Below are 22,154 nucleotides of genomic sequence, written 5' to 3'. Positions count from 1 at the left end.
AGTCCCAAATGAATTTGAAGAGCTCCAACGGCAAAGCTAATGTTTTGACAATTCTGATCTTTTAAAATTTTGTGGGAGGATGGGAGAGGAAAATGGTGATGTAATTTTATCTTACCTTTCATTTAAATCAGCACTTATATTCTGCTCAGGTCCTAGTTTTGCATAACTTAAAGGTAGATTTAGACCCACAACTGGGCCTACAGTACTCAGCCACAATATAATGTAATTTGTGTGTCTAGAAAAAGACAGAAAAATCCATAAACATCTTACCTAACTTTTCTGCATTGCAGATACAGTTGACAGTCATAGAAATAAAAATAAAATAAAAAACAACAACTTCAAGTGGGGCCATTCCTTTACTTTATCTATATCAAGCGTACCTCAGCTTTCAGCGCTTAAGTGACAATACAGAATCCCTTTCTATTTGGATCAAGGAAGTTGTTTTGATGATGTTCACTTCCTAGCTGACTTACTTTGCCTGCACCACATCAAGCCTTGCAAAGCACAGTAGCGTTTCTTACCTGTTCTGCTTCCGTGAGCTGGCCAGTACAGAGGACATGAATTCATTAGTCCGGCAGGGGTGTAGAACAAAAAATGGTTGCCCAAGTAACGGGTGCTCCTAAGAGGGAAAATCAGTTGTTTTACTATGCAGGAAGAAAACAGAAAATATATTGTTTACACTTGAAATACATAAAGCAGTGTCCACTTAATCCTTTATGCAATTTTTCTCAATTCACATTGTTTTTCTACTAGCAGTCGCTGACATATCAATACTTGACAGCATATTCTCTTTCTAAAAAGAGAAATAAAAGCACGAAGCAGGCAATGCCACAGTTTAGTCCAAATGTAAAAGTTTTCAAAAGCGGCTTGAGTTACAGTCTTGTGAAACAGGTGCTGGGAAATAAATGGAGTTTAATGTGGAGCTTGTGAGAGAAAGCCGGAAGGGAGGAAGAGCCCTCAGGGTGGCTTTAACTTCCACTAGATGGCATATCCTCACATTAGGCTATTCTACAGGAAAAAGTATCCTGAAACGCAGTTGTTTGTCAAGAACCCAATCAAAACTGTCCTGCAGAAAAAAAAAAAAAGCCATATAGTGACAATTAAGTTTGCAGCCATACACACTACCTACAACCTGCTAAGGCTTTGTGTGTTCCTTTCCACCCTCACACCGCATGGGGTGCTGTTGAAAACTCAATCTGATGCTGCACAAAGCTTTCACTTTCTTCTTCAACAGGCAAACTAAGTACGTGTTCTGACTGAATCAAACTTGCACTCCATGCAAAGCCCTAACAGTGATCTCATCTGCTCTTACATCAGTGATACCAAGAGATCAGCACATCTGCCTCACGCACTGTGCCCCAGGGAAGTGATTTTCCTTTAATGCTGCTGAGGTCACCGCTACTGCTTCTGCACCAAATCAACAAATCCTACCTCATCCCCATGCTCAGGAAGGGCAAAAGCACTTAATACAGCACAGGGAACAGCTAGAGGGTGGTTCCAGACGAGAAAGATGCCCAACGTGGAAGGCTAGCACAGCCTGCTTGCAGCCGAGCCCAGACTGCTGGAGCCAGAGCCTTGGCAGAGACTTACCATGAGGACTGGGCGTTTTATTCTGGGTAAAGGCCCTTTTCCTTAGCTGCACTTCTTGTGGTGGCTCTATTATGGTTGGCCAAGAAGAAACTATACTAATCTTATTCTCCGAGACATAATCCCTTTGTCCAGGCTGATATAATTGCAGCCAGAGTCCCCTGGTTCTGTGGCTGCATTTTGTCTTAGGACTTAGCAAATTGCCTGCACTGAAGAGAGGAGGATCGTTAAATCTTCTTACAATACAGTAAAAACTCCTTTTCCAACCCCCTGCTAACAAATGAAGACAAATCCTGGCCTGTCATCTTCAGCAAAGAGGACATATCCTATATCACAGTGTCTCTTGCAGTTAAAGGACACTTGGTTCTCATGCTAAAAACACACTCATAAAGATCAATCCTTTTGTGTCTAGGAGAACTTTTAAAAACTTCCAGAAGCTTCACAATATACAGAAATAATGTTCAGAAAGCTGTGTTTTTACATTGCAGTGCAAACAGATAACTTACGCATGAATGCTACCATCTGCTGTTGGTAACAGTGAACTGATGCTGTTTTCCATTGAGAAAAACTAACACTTTGAATAAAAGATCCATTCAAATTACATGCTAGCTTAAATCATCTCAGATCTCTAAGCAATTCTAGAAGATACATAGGTTGTGCCAATGGTATTCCTCAAAGACAGTAAAAACAGATAGTTAACATTATCTACAGAACTATTAAACCAAACCAAACAAAACAAAGTACCTCAAGCAGCAAGTTGAGCAATTCCCTTACATGAAGAAAGAGTCTAAAGAGATAATACACACTCCCAAAGAGAATGCAGAAGATCCGCTGGGCTTTAAATGTCTTAGCACTCCAAGAAAAGCATATGGATGATTTCCAAAGCTGAACGTTCAGCCTGAAGTCAATCCCAACCATCCTGTGACCTGGTATTTCATCCTATCCTGCAGTTCTTGCTTGAGCAAACCACCAATGAATGACAGCCAATGGCAGCCAGAGATGATTTTTTAAATAGCTTATTAAATAGCTTATTCATCTTTCTTCTTTTAGTTCTTCCTCTCCTTACAACACAATGGAGTGAGACTGAAAAAATTCCCAAACACTAACAATTACACATCTGTATGAAAAAGCAAAGTGTATTGCTCCCTGATTTTTCAAAAGTGTAACACCCTTGATCCCATCTTTAGTGTCAAGTTAAGACTCCTGAGCATGTGACAGTGGTGAAATCCATTCAACTTCCAAACTCCCTGCAGCGTCTCTTCCACTCTTCTTGAACAGTGGAAAGGCACTTTATTACCTTCCTGACCCAGCAGATGTAAAGGGAGAGGTTTTTGCAACAGGACCCAGCCACCAGCTTCAGAGTTGATAGAAATACTTTGAGGACACTTGGTTCGGGTGAGTCAAACCCTCCTCCTTGCACTTCTGAAGCAACAGGAGTGCCAGAGCAGTGCAGATCTCACTGCAATCCACCTAATTTTGAATGGCAGCAATGAAGTGACCCAGGAGTTCATTGAAACTTGTGCTGCTTCTTGGCGAGGCTGTGGGCATGGCACGTGCACTACAGCTGCCCGTACCTGTGCATTCACAGAGAGCTGCTTTGGCTTCCACTTAGACAAGCTGAGGACTGTCACTTATTTGTTTACCTCTAATCCATGAAATTTAAGTATTACACAGATCCGTAGCAATGAAAGTCCACAAACATGGTGTCAAGAAAATAGTTGTGTATAAAATGGGAATTTTTCAATAAGCTAATTGAATCTGCTTGTCTTTTTCACCTTAAATGAAAGGAATAAAACTGCAAGAATGCTATACTTTTCAGAAACATTCAAAACCTGAAAGATAGGAATATGTCACACTCTGTATGTCTGACAGGAAGAACACAAAAGCAGGAGAGATTACAAGAATTCCTGAGCCAAGCAGAAGTTTCTAAGAAGGGAAATGGCTGAGGCACGGAGGGAGAGCTGTTGAGCAACCAGGGAAAACATTCTGAGCGCATCAGATCTGATTCAGTCAAACCCTAAATTCCAGACCCTGCACATAATGGCATCCCCATGAGGCTTAATGTATACTCAAGGTTAAATCACTGACACAGCGGCTCAGAGGAGGAAGTACCAGACAGCTGCCAAAAACAAAACAAAACAAAACAAAACAAAAAAAGAGTTATCAAAGCTCTGAATGACTTAGAATTGATATTGGGCTATAGAGCATTTTTATTGCCAGGTCACCAGTTCAGATTTCAGCCCGGGCTTGCAGTAGCTAGAACTCATTATTGTACGACAGCTGTACATGCAATTGTCAGTCAAACCGGCATTAATTAGTGCCCTTGTTGGTCATCACTGCAGATGAATTCAGAACTGAAGGCAGTGGCTTATCTTGCCACCCCAGGGGTCTGCACTGAGGTGCTCCATCAGGAAAAGCAAGAAAGGTGCACTTCTGTCGCTCATGGTATGCCCTGAGAAAGGGCTGTGAATTTGCAGTATGATGACTCCCAAGTCCTTCTCAAAGACTATCCAGAGTGTATCTCATGAGAATGATGCAGCTTGTGCTGCATCAGCTCCAGGAACCTGTTTAGTACCTGCCACAGTCATCTGTTGGAATAAAGATACTCCACAGGCAGTGAAATGTATCCTGGGAAAATGCTAGAACGACAATACTAGCCTTCAGTTAGCCTCACCTGTGCATCCCTTTTGGGAAAACCATACAGTCCTATTGAGGTTTCATGAAAAAAAAAAAAAAAAAAAAAACATTTTAGGTAGCAAAAAAGAGTCTCCTTGTCCTTAACCAGTCATATAGCAATGCCTTTTACAGAGAAACGTGTGTGACTTTCAATTCAATTCTAGCAATTACTCGTTGGCATTGTACAGAAAGAACCCATTTACAGGTTGCTCTCAACTCTTCTGGACAGTAATGCTTGGATAGTTAGTTTGAAATCAGCTGCTTTATTTTCTTGTTGCCATCCCCACGCTGACTCACAGTGCTGATCAGCACCTGACACTGGAGTACATCACACACCTGCATATCTCTTGAACCTGACCCAACTTTCATTGGAAATCAAGTTTTTACAGGCAGCAACTAGCTCCAGTGAATATGAAAGCTCCAAACATTGCTCCATTTACTTTCTGTAGGAAGACATCTTTTTTAAGTGACACAAAGAACGACTTGAAAGGATGATCTGCACCCATTTCTGTACCTGTTGTCTCAACTTCTCTCACAAAACCACATAAGAGATGTGAAATGTTTCATTGGTAGTTTGATAATGAATTTAGTTCTGTTTAGGGATGCTACACAATACTGAACATGACTGAGGAGCGTAACAGCTTCCTGTATGTTAGCTGAGCAACTACAACCATCTGTGCAGGTGTAGTGAGCTCCCTCAGATGTGAGGACAAACTGGTGAGCTTAAACCTCTTTCACTGAGGTTTTTGTTAATGTGCCTGAACCCTCAGCAACAACAACTACAAAAGGAATGCTACAGGCTCCCAGAAGACCAAGAAACATTTCAGTTTAGCAGCAGCTTCTTCTGTGTGGCACAAGAAGGCCTGTTTTCATAAAGTCTGTCAGCGTTGCCAATACTCGATCAACTGTCCTTCACCCTTTCTGCCCTCATTTACTGATGTAACTGGGCTGTCCTCACAAGGCCATGAGGTGTAAAGGGGTAAGACTAGCTTCGTCTCCTGTCCTGTGCACTGCCCGTAATGCAGTGAAATGTTAGACAAGAATCTGAACAGTGGTAAAAATTGGGTGGCTCCTAAGTGCACATATAATCGAATACAAAACTTCCATCAGGTTGGGTTATGTCTCTTTACCTATCAGTGCGTGTAGGAAATACTATCCAAGTCAGATTTGAACTAAAAATAAACATTACTTCAGGTAACGGGTAATTGCCTGTAGGTAGCTGTGCTGTGCTCCCCTCTTCTCTTTGCCAGCCAGCAGATATTTTGTTGTCAGTACATCTCTTGTAACAGCACCATTTATCTTCCCTGTCATAACTGGAGCTCGTCCAGTAGTAATGGCTTCTATTTTCTCCAGTGCTACATTAACCTGCCTTAGAGCATACATCATAATGTTTATTACCTCTCCATTTACGATAGTGCAAGGGATTTGTACCTAAAACTAACTCTGCCCCGATCCAGTTTGCATGATGTTGTTTTACACACATAATCACGGAGGGGTGTCAAAACTTTCATGCAGGATACTGCTACCAAATACCACATCCAGCACCTACCATCTCCAGGTATTTTCCCAGCAGTGTTTGCAATCCCAGTCATCAGGTCAGAAAAAGAAGGTAGGATTAATAAATTATGACCTCCATAATCTCTTCCATTCAGGAAAATGGAAACAGGGATGCAATGAATAAAGAAGTTGCAGGCCCTTCCCTTTTCACCAACTTTCAGCCCCACTTACTGAAATAAATGCCTACTGTTAAGTAAAAATCCTTCACACAGGGTTATGATGCTACAAGTATTTTATGTCCTTGAATTCACAACCTCCTTCTTCATTCCTTATTTTTTATATACACCAGTAGTAACTTACTTGTCAATAAAATCAAACTCTTCTTATTCACAAAGACAGTAATAAAATTTTTCTTTTCAGACTGACTCTATGTCCCACGACCACAACAATAACTGCACATGTGGAACCCAAAGCACGTTGAACTTGAGGTCAAAGGAAGACTTTATGCTTCAATTACACACACGCTCCAGTTTGGGTGTAAAAAGCAAGTAACATTTTTATGAATGAGGGCTAGGGGGACATTAAGCCTGAGCAGTAAAGTCAGATGAGCATATGCATGTTTTGATTACAAGGACCAGTAATGGTACTTGCAAAGGCAACAGGACAGCAACAGCTGTTACAAGAAATGTGTTCCAAACATCTCTCTCTCTGTTTCCTTCTTCTTACAGATTTTCCCCTAATAATGGAATTACTGCAACAGAAACTCCATTATTATGGCACCGCTGTGTTGCAGAAGCAGCATTAAGGAATGTCAATTACACCACGAATTTCTATCATCCCATTGGAAGGCACAGATCATAGTAATAAAACTGTTAGAATACTAACTGTGTATTGCTTCTCCTTTCTACTGATGTGGGTCACAACATTTCTATTAATGCAGCCACTTCATAAAAACAATGTTTAAGAAATAGGACTGGTACTGGTTACAGAGAAGTGATAACCAAAAAAATCTTCAGATGGGGCAAAATGGCTGGTGAAAGGAATGTGCTTGCTGTAAAAGCTGTCAAATCCAAAAAGCATTTTAAAAGCTCCTTCCATCTTAGTGGGCACAGGATAGAGTTTATTACCTGGGACAGGTGACATATTTAGTCACCTTGATTTCAATTTACAAACAGAAGTCAAGTCATCCTACTGATCTAACTGAGGGAAGTTTCTATAACTTTGCAGTAAAACATAGAGAAGGACTCCTATTGCTAAGCGTGCTGAAGATAAAACAGCCTACTTCTGTCTGTAGCAGGTGCTAGAGAATGACTATAAAAGTGCAACTATCGCTGCTCTCCTGCATTTTCTTAGATAATCAAAATAAATCTGCAATGGTAGTGAGCTAGGGAAAACCTGAAGGGAGCCTGATGAGACAAAAAAGTGAAAATCAGATGAAAAAAGCGAATTTCTGTCATTACTGAACCACTTCTTGGAGGAAAAGGCTACAGATGGATTTTAATTCCTGCTGAAGTTCTTCTTTGGAGAGGGACAGTTACAGTTGCCCTTATGATTTAATGTATGTGTTCCCTGTGTATTTCCAAAGACATACTAACTTCAGCGACAAGTTTTTATTAATACTTTCACAACTGCGAACCCCACACAGTCAAATAAGCTTTCTTCTTGCATCAAGTATGAAGTCCAAGTTGAAAAACCAATTAATCAAACTGCTGGAGTTTTTCTGAGGAAAATGGAGTTGCTTTGGCAGATTTCACAACACAAATATATGAGAATACCTGATGCAGCCAGAATTTCTGTAAAATGAACAACATTTACCACTTTGTACCTGCTGTTTCAAATCCATCATGGCCAAGACGGTGGAAATGCTGTTTCTGAAGAAACAAATTCTTCAGAGCACAAACTGCCACTGCTTTTTCCATACAGGACATCTTAAAACCCTGCTAATGACATGAAAGCTGGCTGATCACAGCCTGAATGCAGCCTTTTGTCTACAGTTTGCAATGAAATTGTCTTTTAATTTGGACAGAGCTCTAACCACCACGTTCCACGCAAACATCACCTCTACATTGCTAACTTACTGCTACTTAAGTTGACATCTTCAGCTTCTGCTGAATGTGACACCTGAACGTGTCTGTAGTCAAATGTCACAAAAACATCAATCTTGCTCTTCCATTTTTAAAGCTACCAGAAATAGGATGTGCATCCAAAACAGGAACGGTACCTCAATCCAAAATCTTTGGGGACAGCTTTGTTTTTCTTGTGTAATGCACAGTGCAGGTTAGAAAGTCACACACAAAGCCATTTACCCAGAAATAAAGTGTTTTCAAAGGCAACAAACAGAAATGTGTTTAATCAGAAGTTTCGCTTTCATTTACTTTACATCGTTGGGCCCTCCTATTTCAGGTTTATTCAAAAGATAAATACATTTTCCATATAGTGGTTTCTGTAACTAGGACAGTGATAACAATAGAAAAGAATGTCATAAGATCTGACATGCATATGCACTTCTTGTGCAGAGCTTACTATTGTAACACCTTAATACTACAGAATAAAAAATAACATAAATAACTAGATAACCAAGACCTATTTCATATTTCATCCCTGAAATTGGTTCATCTGCCTTATTCCAGAATATTTACAGTTTTGAGAGGGTGATAATCCTCTTTTGCAATTTACATATATATTTAATTTTTTAATAATTTAACATCTAACAGAATATCTTTTAAAGGCATACCTTAGAAGTCACGGAGGACAAGCATAATGTTAAACAAGAACAGACAACACTGCTGATACTTATATATAAAACCAGGTTTGAGTTACTAAATTTAAGAAAAAGTGGAATAAAGCACTAGGTGACGCTCAGACAAAGCTATGTTTTTAAAGCCTAAACTTCTCAAAAGCATGTAACTTGCATTTAGGATTCCTTAAGAAAATTCTATAGTTAAAAATTGGCAGGTCCATAATTATATTGTCAAGAAATGGCATCTCAGCCATTTTTCCAAGAAAATAAACAGATGATTCTTCTTCCATGCTTGCCAAAATAAGATTAATTCAGTTGTCACCATTTTAGTTATGTAGCATATAGTCTTAATTAATTACTATTTGAAATCTGTTCTTAAGTTAAGAGATTCATCTAAGGTGCAGAACTGAAAGATCCAACAAGCTGTATAAGTATGGAAAGATTTTGGGACAGATTTCCAACCCTGATTAAAAAATGTAGAGTTCAGAAGAAAAAAAAATCCATAATGGCATTTGATAAATGTGCCCCCAAAGGGTTCACTTTATAATCCCAGGAATTTCTGGACAAGAAGAGATTGCGAAGAGAGATTTTCATGGGACTTTTGAGTTTGAAATACTGTAACTAGCAAATGAGATGGCATATATTTCTACCTCCTCTATACAGTTTATCAAGAAGAAAGTATGACTAATAGCTATAACGTTGTCAGAAGACAGACAATTACCACAGGGTAATGAATGGAAAGCAAATTTCTTCTGCAGCAGAGCAGTAGAACACTAATTTGACTATATCAAATATAAGAAGGCAATGAAGTGTCCGTAAAAGTGTGACTCAGCCCTCATTCTGAGTTCAAGCCAAGGGAAGACTTTCTTTGTTCCTCATCTCTCCTTATAATGCTAGATGACTGTGATCCTCCGGTTAAAGCACCCCATAGCGCATATTACTTGAAATACCATTTGTTGGACCAATACTCTGAATAACTACTGAAACTGCAAATTCTTATTCTTGCACAGACGCTTTAAGACCGTCAATATTCATGGTAATTTTCCTGATGATAGACTCAATATAAGGCTACAAACATTGTGCTGTGTAAAAGCCTGATCTGATACAAGTTGCCCAACAATCTCCATACACAGTATGGTAGAGTAAAAAGTTTGCATTGGGATTAGCGATCACCAAAAAAGTGAATGCTGGCATAAGAAAGGTGGACTACAGAAAATGCCAAAAGGAACTGAAACAGTCTCCTGCAAGGCCTTCTCAGAGCTGCAGCTAAGTGCTTTAGTAACAATGGTATTCAGAGTTTAAAAAAGACTTGGAACACGTCAGCGTCTGTGACAACAAATGAGTGAAACACTGAGCTCTCTTCTGAGAGCCCAAAAGTTTACAGAAGCTTGAACATACCACTGCTGTAGGAGCCATAACTCCCATTCTGCCAGGGCATTTTGAGCAGTGCCTCTCCTTACTCTTGAATTAGGCTTCTATATAGCCAGAAATACAATATACAACATGAGAAGGCAAAACGGGCCTCTGTCTGGCTTTCAACTTTAAGAGCTGTCACGTGGTTTTGTGAGTCTCAGAGTCTAGACACAGTTTCATATACTGGTCTGACTATATGAAGTAAATTGATCTCCTTTGATGAGTTCATCTTCCTTTTTGAACCTCAGACTGTCTAAAGAATGTAAGAAGTGCCCTACTGGATGGGAACAAAAGTCCATCCAGCAATGGGTCTTGTCTGCAACAGTGGCAGGTGGAAAGGCTGTTGTGGCAGAGCAAGAGCCTGGCCTTTTTCTGTGGTTCGCTCCCCTTGTACTGCTGCTCCAGCATGTTTGTTGTATTATAGATGATGGAGGACACATTCATGCGTGGTCTTTTTGAATCCGTCTGTGGACAAGTGGTCTCATGAATTTGTCTAAATGCTTTTGAACTGCTAATCTGTTAACCTCGATACCAAACTTCCATTTAAAAGGCACTTTAAAAGCTTTTCTTAAATAAATAAATAAAATCTGCAGACGGGCGTGACCAAGAGCCCTTGCTGCAGGAAAAAAAAAAAAAAAAACAGGAATTGTTATAAAGTTTACAACAGTTTTGTGACGATGACAGTTATCTTTCATGTGGAGTTGAATTTGTGACATATATGATATCCATTTCCCTCACACTGTGCAATCAATATTACTGTGTATTTTAGTTTTTTCTTCATAGGAACATTCAATAAGGGGGAATATTCAGTAACCAGCCTCATACCAGTAATGAATTGCTGGGTCCATACAGGTCTGCTGGAGGTCACTGCAGGGAAAGACAGAAGAGCAACCCATCTCTGCCTACAATGAGCAATGCCAGACCAGGGAAGAAATATGCTATTTCATCTTCTACCAAAAAATCTCTACTTGGGAGGCTCTGTGGAATCTCTCTTGCTAGCGAAATTGTCTATAAAGGCAAATGCAATGTGTAGCACTGTCACATTTTTTCTACAGAAGCAGAGAAGAATCAAAGGAATCAATACTATTACACTGTAATTCATTCAATTAATTATGTATCAGTGTAGAAATATTATTAAACCTTCATTTCAGAATAACTGATCAATTCAAGGAGCCATAACATTAAGACTTAAAAGTCTGTCCTGAATTGTGCCCCAGAAATCAGCAAGGATCCTCCTACCACTTTTTATGTCCATATGAACATTACCCATTAAGCCTCTTCGCTTATTCTATACCCTTCAGTACTAGTTCACTGTTTGGTCTTTTCGTCCTATGAAATTAGTCAGACTAGGTTTATGCCCATAAAGTCTTATTGGGAGAAACATGACTCAGCTGTAGGGCAGCTATACATTATTAATTAATGCTTAGTTTTTAAATAAACCTTATTGCTAGCTTGTACACTACTATTGTTTGTTTTCAACCACAGAAGTTCAATCTATCACAGAAAATTTTAGATTGAAATAAATATTCACCCAGCTTTTCCGTTCTTAGATTTTTCCCTCTGAAACAGCCTTCCAATCCATGCTGGTAAGATTCCCTTTCCTCAGGAAGTTGTACTAATAATTTTCCAAAAATATTAGCAGGGGATCCATAGCAACTGTTGATATGAGCCAAAATGATTTAAGAGAGATCTTAGCAACCTTCTGTTAAGATATACTGTATACAGCCTCCCCCACTTAGCAAAATCCCACAATATGGCAAGAAAGATTTGTATGTCTAAGAATAGCTACCTACACACATTTTTCAAGATGACTGAGCCATAATGATTTAAATCCTCCTTACCACAGTTTCAGCAAGATGTGCCTCTACAACACTATATCGAAGTGTTCTGTTCAGAGTTTTGAACCTTTTTCCTTTTTTAAATCACACCATTAACATCCTTGACATTTTAGAAATAATGTTTATTGATTTTTCTGTTAACATTGCTATAAATTAAGTGATGTAATGGACAGGATTATTGAAGTTCTATAAAGAATATGTCTTTCAGATTCTTAACTACATATTGAAAAAGCGCAGACTCTGGAAAAATACTGCAGTTCTGTGCTGTTCTTGGGAAGTTTTCATTTGGATGACTACTTTTTATGTGACAGAATGGACATATAACAGAGATGATATTACAACTACCTGCTAAGTAAGACAGGAGAAAAACACCTGATTTAGATGAAATTGAGAAATAAACAATAGTAGCAAATCAGACATAGGAGAATTCCTTATCACTTGCTGTTCTGAAATTTAAAATCTGTGGGACATGGTTGCTAATATTCCTTTTTGTAGTAGAAGTGTTATTAGTAAATGCAAATAGCTTTCTTCATTGTAGATGAGGATTCATAAAAGGGCTGAATAGACTGAACCTGAAGATGCATGAACAGTGCAGAAGGAAAACAGCACAATCATCTCAGCCTCATCCAATTAGCATTGGTGTCAACAGCCCACACCTTTCTATTTTAAGGGTTACATAAGGTGAGCCTTTAACCTAAGACTTGAAACAGTGTGGAGGATCTTTTAACAGACTACCACATAGACAACAATGATCTACCATATTTAGGAATTTCATATAGCGCTGAAATTTGAGACTTGCAACTGTCCTCACAAACTACTGCATTGAGAGTCAGTATCAGAATGTCTGATGTCTTTTTCAGAATGCTCTGAATGTCTTTTCCCCGCCCCCCCCCGCCCTGGGGTGACAGCAAAGCACTAAAAGAACCAAAACACCAACCTATTGTCAGCAAAAACAGAACCGACATACCATACATGAACCTTGTCCGCTCCCATGGTTAGGAGGAGTGCCCTGCAGGCAGAGCCCTAATTCACATTTTGATAATAGAGGCACCTGGGTCTGAAGAGATTTTGGTAAAACCTGATAAGGGGCAGGGAATGAGCAAGGCATCATGTGCTCTGTTAACTTCCATGATCCTTCAGAGTCCTGACTCACAGATTAGTTTTTTAGACTGTTTCTACAGAACCTTCAAGTCACCAAGCCTTCATTCTTGTTTTATTGGGCAGTTTTTCAACTGCTGAGCCTCCTGTAATAATGCAATTCGATTTCTATCCTTGGATGTTTGATTTTACATTCCATCATCGCTAAGCATTGATTAAGCCTTAGCAGATATACTTGGTTGTGTTTATGACTTTGTTTTCTCAGGGCAAGGTCAGGGTTTATGACAATATGACACTCATAAAAAACAAAATTTTTGGTGATGCTTGTTTCATGACTGTAATCAGATTTATTCTCCAGCTTTTAAAATGATCTTGTTAGTTTGCTTTAAAACAGAAAAAAGTAACTGAGACATGGACTGGCACAATTGAGCAGAAGCAAAAATGGACTTGGACACATGTTCAGGGATTTATAACCAAAATTCTCTAAAATTCTCACTTTGCTTCCTAGCCTTTGGAAGACCTGTTTCTCAGAGTGCTAAGTCCCTCCTCACAGAAGAAGAAAACATTTTTCTGCTACTTGCCATGGGCATAAACAACTATATGTGGAGAAGATGAATGTCTGGCCTACACCCCAAACTGAATCCCATAGCCATTCACATAGCATGCCTACCAAACCTGACACTGTACAAAACATACCAAAAAGAAAGAAGAGATGGTCATTATACCCCACTTTACTCTACAAGCAAGTAAAGAACTCATCTGAGACACAAGACCTAGATTCAGCTTTCTTTTCTTCTTGATTTAAAGTAAAGCTCTTAACTTCATAGGAAGTTAGCCACACCACTGTACCACTGAGCTGCATTTTGGAGGTGGGGACATTTCACTTTTCCCTGCTGAAGTTGTTCTGCGCACATTTTTATAAACACCCCCCAGGACAAAGACAGGATGAAAATGGTTAGTGCCTTCACCCATTGTCCAAACCAACAAATATTCTACTATTTTGTAATAACTTTTGGAAGGTGCCTGGAAAATAAATGGGTCTTCTTAGTTTAACTTTTAATAGGTAACTATATGCATCATAAGGCCATAATTTTGAAAAGCAGGTATGTAAAAATTAGAGGACAAAATCTGCTATTCACAGGTACTTTACTTAATACTCTATATTGCCAACTTCTACAAGAAGGACCAAATACGATGTAATTTCAAGACAGAAGTTCTAGCTATAAACACAGAGTTGCGTTTAACTGCTGCACATTTCCCATTCATGCTGGAGAAGATTTCCAAAATGACAAAAGTTAAAATATAGCCTTTACAGATAAACTGAAAAACTGAAATTTTGTTTTAAATTCCTGGTTGTTAAATAATGCACTACCCTGTCGTAAAATATGCTCACTTTAAGAATAAGATTTCTCTGCCTTTGTTTCAGTTCTATTCTCTGTTCTCCACTGTTTGTTTTGGATCCTTTCTCCTGTTCTTGTGGTCTTTCTTTTCAAATTGTCTCATCATTTAGCATTTCACCATGGCACATTTGGGCTTCTGTTGATTTACTATGCCTCTGGTATATGATACCTGGATTTTAATGCAGTGAATCTGCTGTTCATTTACACGAAGAAGGACCATTATGTTGGAGCTTTTTTACACAATACCACTACCTATCTACCTAAAACTGTACTGGACTTCTCTGCTAAATATCACAGCATATGTGAGAGAAACGTGTCTCTCTTGCTGCCATCCATTATCACAATGATTTACTTCATCATTCCTTTGTATAGGCTTTTATTCCCATTTACCGTAAATTTCTTTTAGCTGGATACATTTGCTTGGAGGTTTTGGAGTATGCTTCTGGGTTGTTTTTTTCCTGTTATTAATTGAAATCTCTCCAGTGTTATTTTTACATTCATCCTATTTGCAGGACTCGGGAAATGATTGTCCCTCTGTACCTGGCTCTGGTGAGGCCACACCTCGAGTGCTGTGTTCAGCTTTGGGCCCCTCAGTACAAGAAGGACATCGAGGTGCTCGAGCGAGTCCAGAGAAGGGCTACGAAGCTGGTGAAGGGCCCGGAACACAAGTCCTGTGAGGAACGGCTGAGGGAACTGGGGGTGTTTAGTCTGGAGAAGAGGAGGCTCAGGGGAGACCTTATTGCTCTCTACAGCTACCTGAAAGGAGCTCGTAGCAAAATGGGGATTGATCTCTTCTCCCAAGCACCAAGTGATAAGACAAGGGGAAACAGCCTCAAGTTGCATCAGGGGAGGTTTAGATTGGATATTAGGATAAATTTCTTTACTGAAAGGGTTGAGTGGCATTGGAATAGGCTGCCCAGGGAAGTGGTTGAGTCCCTGGAGGTCTACAAGAAACATGTAGATGTAGAACTTAGTAGCATGGTTTAATGGTGGACTTGTCCATATTAGGTTAAAGGTTAAACTAGATGATCTTAGAGGTCTTCTCCAACATGAATGATTCTATGATTCATGACGTTTCTGTCTTCCTTTGCAAACACCTACATTTCCTATTTATTCTTAAGGCCAACACATAACTAGCTTAGGAAGTACGTTTAAAAAGTCAGGAAAAAAACAGGCTGGCAGTCTGAGGTGCCCAGAAGGTCCCCTAGGACAGTGACAAGGCAGATGCGGGGCTGGGATTCCATCCTAATTCATGCTGAATGGGACAAACCAGCTGAGGGACAACTGAGGAAAGCTCTATTTGTTTGCTTTTCAGGAAAGTTACAACAGGCACTCACAAAGGAGCTTCTTCGAAAGAGTACATTTCTAACATACACTTATTCAAAAATGCAAAGCAACATTCTTTCAGAATACATAAAGAGTAATAGTTAATACAGGATATCCTCAAAAGCATCTACCAAATTACAAGAAAGATATTCAGGACACAGACATGCCATGTCTGCAACTCCATTTCTGACTCTTCAAAAAGAAGCTAAAATCACAGTTGGCAACAGTTCTGAAATGCAACAGTAATCCATAAATACTCCTTAATTTTCCTGTCATTGCAGAATTAAGCTACTTCCAGCTAACACAAATCTTACCAGGTGTGCTAAATTGATGTCATTATAAGCCATCAGGAAATACCCACAGAGACCTGTAGCAACATTTAGAAGTTTTGTTAAACAGCTGTGTGTTATAATTGATTTGTATTATTTAAAACAGCTAAAGCAAGTTATCTCCGGATGTAGAAAAGGGATGACTGAAGACTCCAGGGAGATTTAACTCACAAGAAAGCCAATCACAGGAACTTCATTTGAGCATTTTAAGATTATTACTAGAGGAAGTGCAATTAAATCATCACCATTTATCAATTATCATTATAAAATACTATGCAACCTTATCATACTAATTTATTTATGAGAAGGTAACTAGTTGGCTTCTGCTTACTGCAGTAAAAATAATCTAGTCAGTAAAAATATGTGAAGACACTTTCTCTGAAAATGAACATGCCTTTCAAATAATAATCAAAGGTAACAAAAAAAGTTCAAAGTTTTATCTAAAATTTGTTTTCAATTATATGGGTGATATAATTGCCAAATAGCTAAACTATTTGGAGCTCATGCAATGTTTCAGTTCCTGATCTCAGCTAAATTTTGCCATACAGAGTATAAGACAAAATATAGTTGTATTACAACTGTACACTGGCATGCTATACACATTTCATAAAACACATGGAATGTAAGTCCCAAATGCTTGGTTGAACATCCTGGATCTGTGATTAAAAAATGGCAGTAAGAATTTTTTTTCCTAATCTGCCAACTCTTGAATTGAAGTCCAAAATCAGCCTTTGTTAAAAGGTAAGTAACATTATCCTTTGATAGCTGTTTGCTCATTTTTTTTTCCCCAGTGGTGAATTGCTTGTAGAAGTTTTGCTCTGTTTTGGAGCAAAATTCTGAACCTTCTCTCTCTGCTGTTCGCGTGTACTGAGAGTTCAAGCCTGTTTTGGTGAGTTTGCCCAGTGACTTGCATTACATGATCTGTGTCCCTGCAGGCAAAGCCTAACCCACATAGCAAAACAGGTTAGCAGAAATGCAGGAGAAGAGAAAAAAAAAAAAACAACAACTTGGTATTTCAGTTCAGAACCCTGACCCACTTTAGGGCAAAAAACACTTTTTCTTTCAGACCTAACTCCCATTTTGATCTGAGCCTTGCAGGCTACTGCTTACTGTAAGTTTTTATTATCTTTTGTAATTCCTTTGAGAATGCTCTGATCTTTACTGCTGTTTTCTATTTGATCTGGCATATGTATCTCTCAATTTACAAGGGGAAATGTTTGTTATACAAGCAGTTCTTGGCACTTAAAATACAATACTGTTGGCACTGTTAATTGTGCTGGTGTTTTGCCTCCCCTCTGACTCAGCCAGAAATGTGCACACAAAACCATGCACTCCCTTTGTCTTCTTATCACCTGACTGGATGACCATAAGCCAGTGCATCCTCACTGCCCAGCGCCTTTGTGCTTTCATCTAAAATTAAAACTGTAGACCTCTTAAAGCTGCTTTCCCAGGGGCTCTCTCTCACAGCCATGTGGGAAAGTACATTTTCAATCCAGGAATGCAGCTGGGGCCTTTGGACCCATTCAGTACTGATGTGAAGCAGGCTAACCTCACTCAAGTCAGCAGAATTCAATAGCCTTAAGCCACAGGTACATGGTCTTCAGGGAAATGATGTACATACAAAAGGCACAGGAAAAAAAGAAAAGAAAAAAAAAAAGGTAAAGTAATTCCAGATCATTTATGGAACTGCTGGAGGATCTTACCTTCTCTAGCTTCTACCTGCCACCAGTTCCAATATTACGCTATCAGACTGAGGCACAATCTGCATTATTCTGGGAAAAGCAGTTTAACTTAGTCTGCAACGACTTATTTAATGGAATATCACCTCAATGTCATGTCCAGTAGTGTTTTGCTGCTATAACTCTGCTAATTTCTCCAAAATGTTTTTCTTTATATCTTAGTTTCTGTCACTGGACTCATGGGCTGAACCACTTCTGGAAAGGTGCCACAGAGACAAGACGCTCAGCACGCCACACGTTTTACCAACATAAAACCTGTTCCTGCAAGCCCCTGCGTGCATGTATCTCACACACTTACTTCCCTAGTTAAAAGATGCAGGCCGGTTTTACTTTACTGTTCCTTAAGAGGCAAAAGTAATCTCCAGGTGGGAGTGACCTGCTTTTCCTTTTGGCTTCCATCACTTTGATTTTATGTATTTCAAACATATTCTTTACGCTTTATTATCAGTAGTACTGCATTATGATTTATTACCTACACTGTGCTGTGGGTTTTTGCAGTGGTTTGCAGACAAATAGAAAGAGACAGTGCTTTCTATAGAGGAGCGTGAATGTGGCTTCAGGCCACAGAATAATGTGTAGAAGTGTAGAGAAGGCATAACACCTCTGGAGTGCAGATAACAGACTCTCCTATACATTTTTGCAGGTGGGACTGTAAGCTATCCACAAGCCAAAACAGCTCATCTGGGAAATACCTGAGATGTCAGCCCCAAAGGATTCCTAGCATCTGACTGTAGTTAAGAGTTACTGGTCTCTATCTACCAGCAATGGATTTTCAAATGGATTGAAAGCAAAGTTAATTGAATCTTCTGCCTTTCTATGCAGAAACGGTCATGATTTAGCTCTGAATCTTAAACTTGAGCTATGAATCACAAAACTTTACAATCTGAACTACAAAACTTTCTTGTGCAGAAAGGGAGTTATCAGCTAATATATTATTTTATTAAATCTAATTTTCTCATCTTCATTCTGTAGTAGGCAACCCGGATAATTAATACTTTATTTAAAAGCATCTGTTATGAGAGAATCTGCAAACTCACAATTAGAATTCAGGAATGCACAACAAACATCTGAAAACCAATGCCTGTTGAGTTCTCAGGGAGCTATTATAATACAAATAATAGTCTGTGGCTGCAAAAACATCAACATTGCTTGTGTTCCCATGATTGAGTGCCATTTACAAATAGGCATCCTGTAATTAAGTTGTATTAGTTGAATTATAGAAACACCTGTAGACCTCCGTTGAGGTTATATTCCTGTTGCACCAGCTGCTCTTGTAAGAGACCTGTGTACCTGGAAGCAGTTAAGATCAAGAAGCCAGTGACGGAAGCCAGTGACGGAAGCAGGGAAAGCAAAGAGACATTGGTATCTTCCTCTGATGATAAAAACCTCACACTTGGAGAGTTTCCACTCTTTGTCCAAACTTGCACTGGAGGCCTGAAACTGAGGGGAGAACCCAGAGTGCACAACTCAGCTCTGAGCCACATCTCACTCTTCCTGTGCACAAATGAGACTGTTTTCAAGACAGCCACCATCACAATTCTATGAATAGGACATAAATTGCTGAAATAATCTAGTGACTTTAAGACCACTTCAAATAAAAGTGATTTGAATATCTCTAAAACAAGGCACTGATAACAGAGTTTACTAATCTGCTTCCTCTTGTAAAACATGGTGTTCATTAACCACTGATTCTTAAGTACATTAGTCAGTAACAACATATTATTTGATTGAGAGACTAATTTTCTCTCCTTCAATTCTTAGGATTGCAGGTCTATTTAAAATTGAAAATTACACAGTCTTTTTGGTAATTTGATTAACAGACAATCTGTGAAATATTACACTACTATATTTTACTTAAGTAAGTCAGTCAGTCTATTTTTATATTTACCAAAATCCACAATTACTTAGGAATTATCAGTTTTCAGGACTGGCTTATGAGAAGGATTTTAAATGAGAGATATTGTCACACTAAGTCTTATGTGGTGAACATCTATGTATTCTTCAAAATCCAGGTCTGAAACTGTTGTTGGTAACTGGCTCAACAGCACCTCGGTAAGACTTCTATGTATTTTATTTGTGTCCAGGAGAGAAATAAGGCCATTGAGGATTTGGGCATATATTGCATCCATCAATTTTGTAAATGACCAGTGGCTTCTCACCTGCTGTGTAATAGTGTCCCAGGGCCCCTCCAGCAGACAGGCTTGGTAGCACGCATGAACACTTTTCCATATTTCATCCAGAGTTAGAGGTCTTCCATCTGTGGTAGAGGGGAGGGGAAAAAGCACCCACAGTCAAAGCTCTTAAGCAGGCTATATCTTTAATAGAGTACAGCAAAAGTAAATCTGAAAATACTGATTATCTACAGACAGATGGAAAAAACAGCAGAATGTGACTGAGCCGCTTCTAGCCTCAAAACTCCAGAACAGTAATGCTCAAATCCTAACTGGATGTGTGTATAAAACTAGCCCAAATTCTCAAAACTATCCTATACTTCTCCATCACCTGAGAGGAACAACTCACTTTCCTGGTTGCAAGTTGTAAAGTTAAACTAACTTTGTAAAATAATGCTTGAGTAAGAGAGATTAAAAACCACAGAATAGTATCATTAACAGCTATTTCATGTAAATACATGTAATTCATAGTGAGAGAATGGAAAAAATGCAAGAAACAAAATTATGCAGTCAAAAGTTCACTGCCCTTTGGTAACTTAGAGGAGTTTTTTTTTTCCTTGAGACATATTTTGAGACATTTGAGACATTAAGACATTTTTTTCTTGAGCCACATTGTCACAGCACATTTCAGTGGTGATGTTAGAATTATGCCAAGATATTACCACTTTGAAAATAATCATGTCAATTTTTTCTGAATATTTGTTTTTGACAAATAGCAATAGGATATTTTGATATACTTTCAATAAGTTGCTTCATCTTAGCATCTATTAGGTGTCAGAGACCATTATCCTGTGATAACTAGTTTTATTCTACTGACATTTTCACGTCTGTAAAATGAACAAGATTTATTCATCCAATTAACATTTGAATGCCATGTTTAGATGCAAGTTAAAAACAGCTGCCTACAGTCTCTGTTTTATCTTCTGCATGCATTGAAAAAACTGCACCAAGTTCTGCCCTTACTTAAGCACCATGTAACAGAAGCATTAAGATGTGCGGCAAATGAAGTATCTGTGAAGGCAACAGAATATTAAGTAGATATGCTATGCCATCCTCAGGAACATGAGACTTGCTAGACCTGCATCCCCCCTGTCCTGTGATGGCAGATACCAAAGTTGTTCTGGCGATAGTCTAACACTTGCTAAGAAATTTGTTACTAGAGAGTAAGTGAAGTTCAGAAGGAAATATTTATGCTCAGATCATCTGTGTACAAATAATACAAAATACCATAGATACTTGCAATTTTCTGTTTTCTATACAACCTGCAAAGGCAATTCAGAGTGAGTGTAAATGCAAAATCTAAAACAACATACATTCAAATGAAAAAATTGATTTACCACTCTAGATTTTGCTCTGTACATCTTTGTGAATTTTTATAGCAACACTTGAGCAAATGGAGATAGAATGGATTACTCTGACTCTAACCATCTCATTTATAGAAATTATTAAATATAGGATCAAGGATTAATCACATAGTTAAAAATTACCCGAGTTTTGCCTTTACCTCATGGGTCTTATTACTTCATGTATGAAAAGCAGCATACCGTCTATCTTATTTCAGTATAGAATTATTTTCATTTCAGATGAAAATACATATAAACTAAAACCGCAAGTTTTACGTCACACCAGAGTGAGATCACAGTCAGTAATACACTTCAGTAGTTATTATAAACTAATTGCAGTGTTTCACATAAGAACAAAAATTGATCTGGGCATTCTGATCAGGCACTTACATATTGAAATATCCTTGGATTTAAGCCTCCCTACATTTTGAAATTTCTGCACAATTATATTTCAGTAAGCTTTAAATGAGTATGAAGTCATTTTTTTTGCTATTGTTTTTAGTGAGTAAGACTTCATACATATTCCCAAGTATTGTATTCCTATAAATTCTCATGTAATTGACTAGCTCAGTTTCCTAGAAGATGGGAAGACAGATACAGCAGGAAAGAATAACTAATCAATACTTAAAATGGACATGAGGTTTAGCTTCACAGCTGGGAACTGTAAGACCCTTGCAAAAAGACAGGTGATTAATGGGCAGTTTTCCCATTGCCTTTTGCAGGATGAAGACCTCAAAGTCTATCGTTTTCTCTCTGAATGAAACAAATAAACAAAACAAAACTAAATAAAATAAAAGCTACACTAAGATCCCAAATGACTGATAGAAGTCCTAGTATGTTAGATAGCAGCTGGAAGTGAAGAAGAGTTTGGAGTTTTTGTAGTCTGCTTTGATTTTCCTCCTGTTTCTGTATCAAAAGATAAGTATGGATGATAAAACTCATCTCAGGTAATCTGACTGGAGGTATGTTATATGTTTTTAAAGTCCTCATTGTGTGT

The 22,154-nt window shown here is 38.6% G+C and overlaps 1 protein-coding gene across 2 annotated transcripts in view; it reads right to left on the bottom strand.

Moving 5' to 3' along the window:
* Positions 1-22,154, bottom strand: part of ATG10 (autophagy related 10) — an 83,235-nt gene that overhangs the window by 2,792 nt on the left and 58,289 nt on the right. For both annotated transcript variants that reach the window (XM_040541301.1, XM_040541302.1), the window contains exons 5-7: positions 19,803-19,900; positions 522-619; positions 116-235 (exon numbers count right to left, since the gene is read on the bottom strand). In XM_040541301.1, the coding sequence (XP_040397235.1) occupies positions 116-235; positions 522-619; positions 19,803-19,900 (316 nt within the window). The remainder of the gene's footprint in view (positions 1-115; positions 236-521; positions 620-19,802; positions 19,901-22,154) is intronic.

The sequence above is a fragment of the Cygnus olor genome, chromosome Z (genome assembly GCF_009769625.2).
Source record: "Cygnus olor isolate bCygOlo1 chromosome Z, bCygOlo1.pri.v2, whole genome shotgun sequence".
NCBI lineage: Eukaryota > Metazoa > Chordata > Aves > Anseriformes > Anatidae > Cygnus > Cygnus olor.
This window is presented reverse-complemented; position numbering and strand designations above follow the sequence as displayed.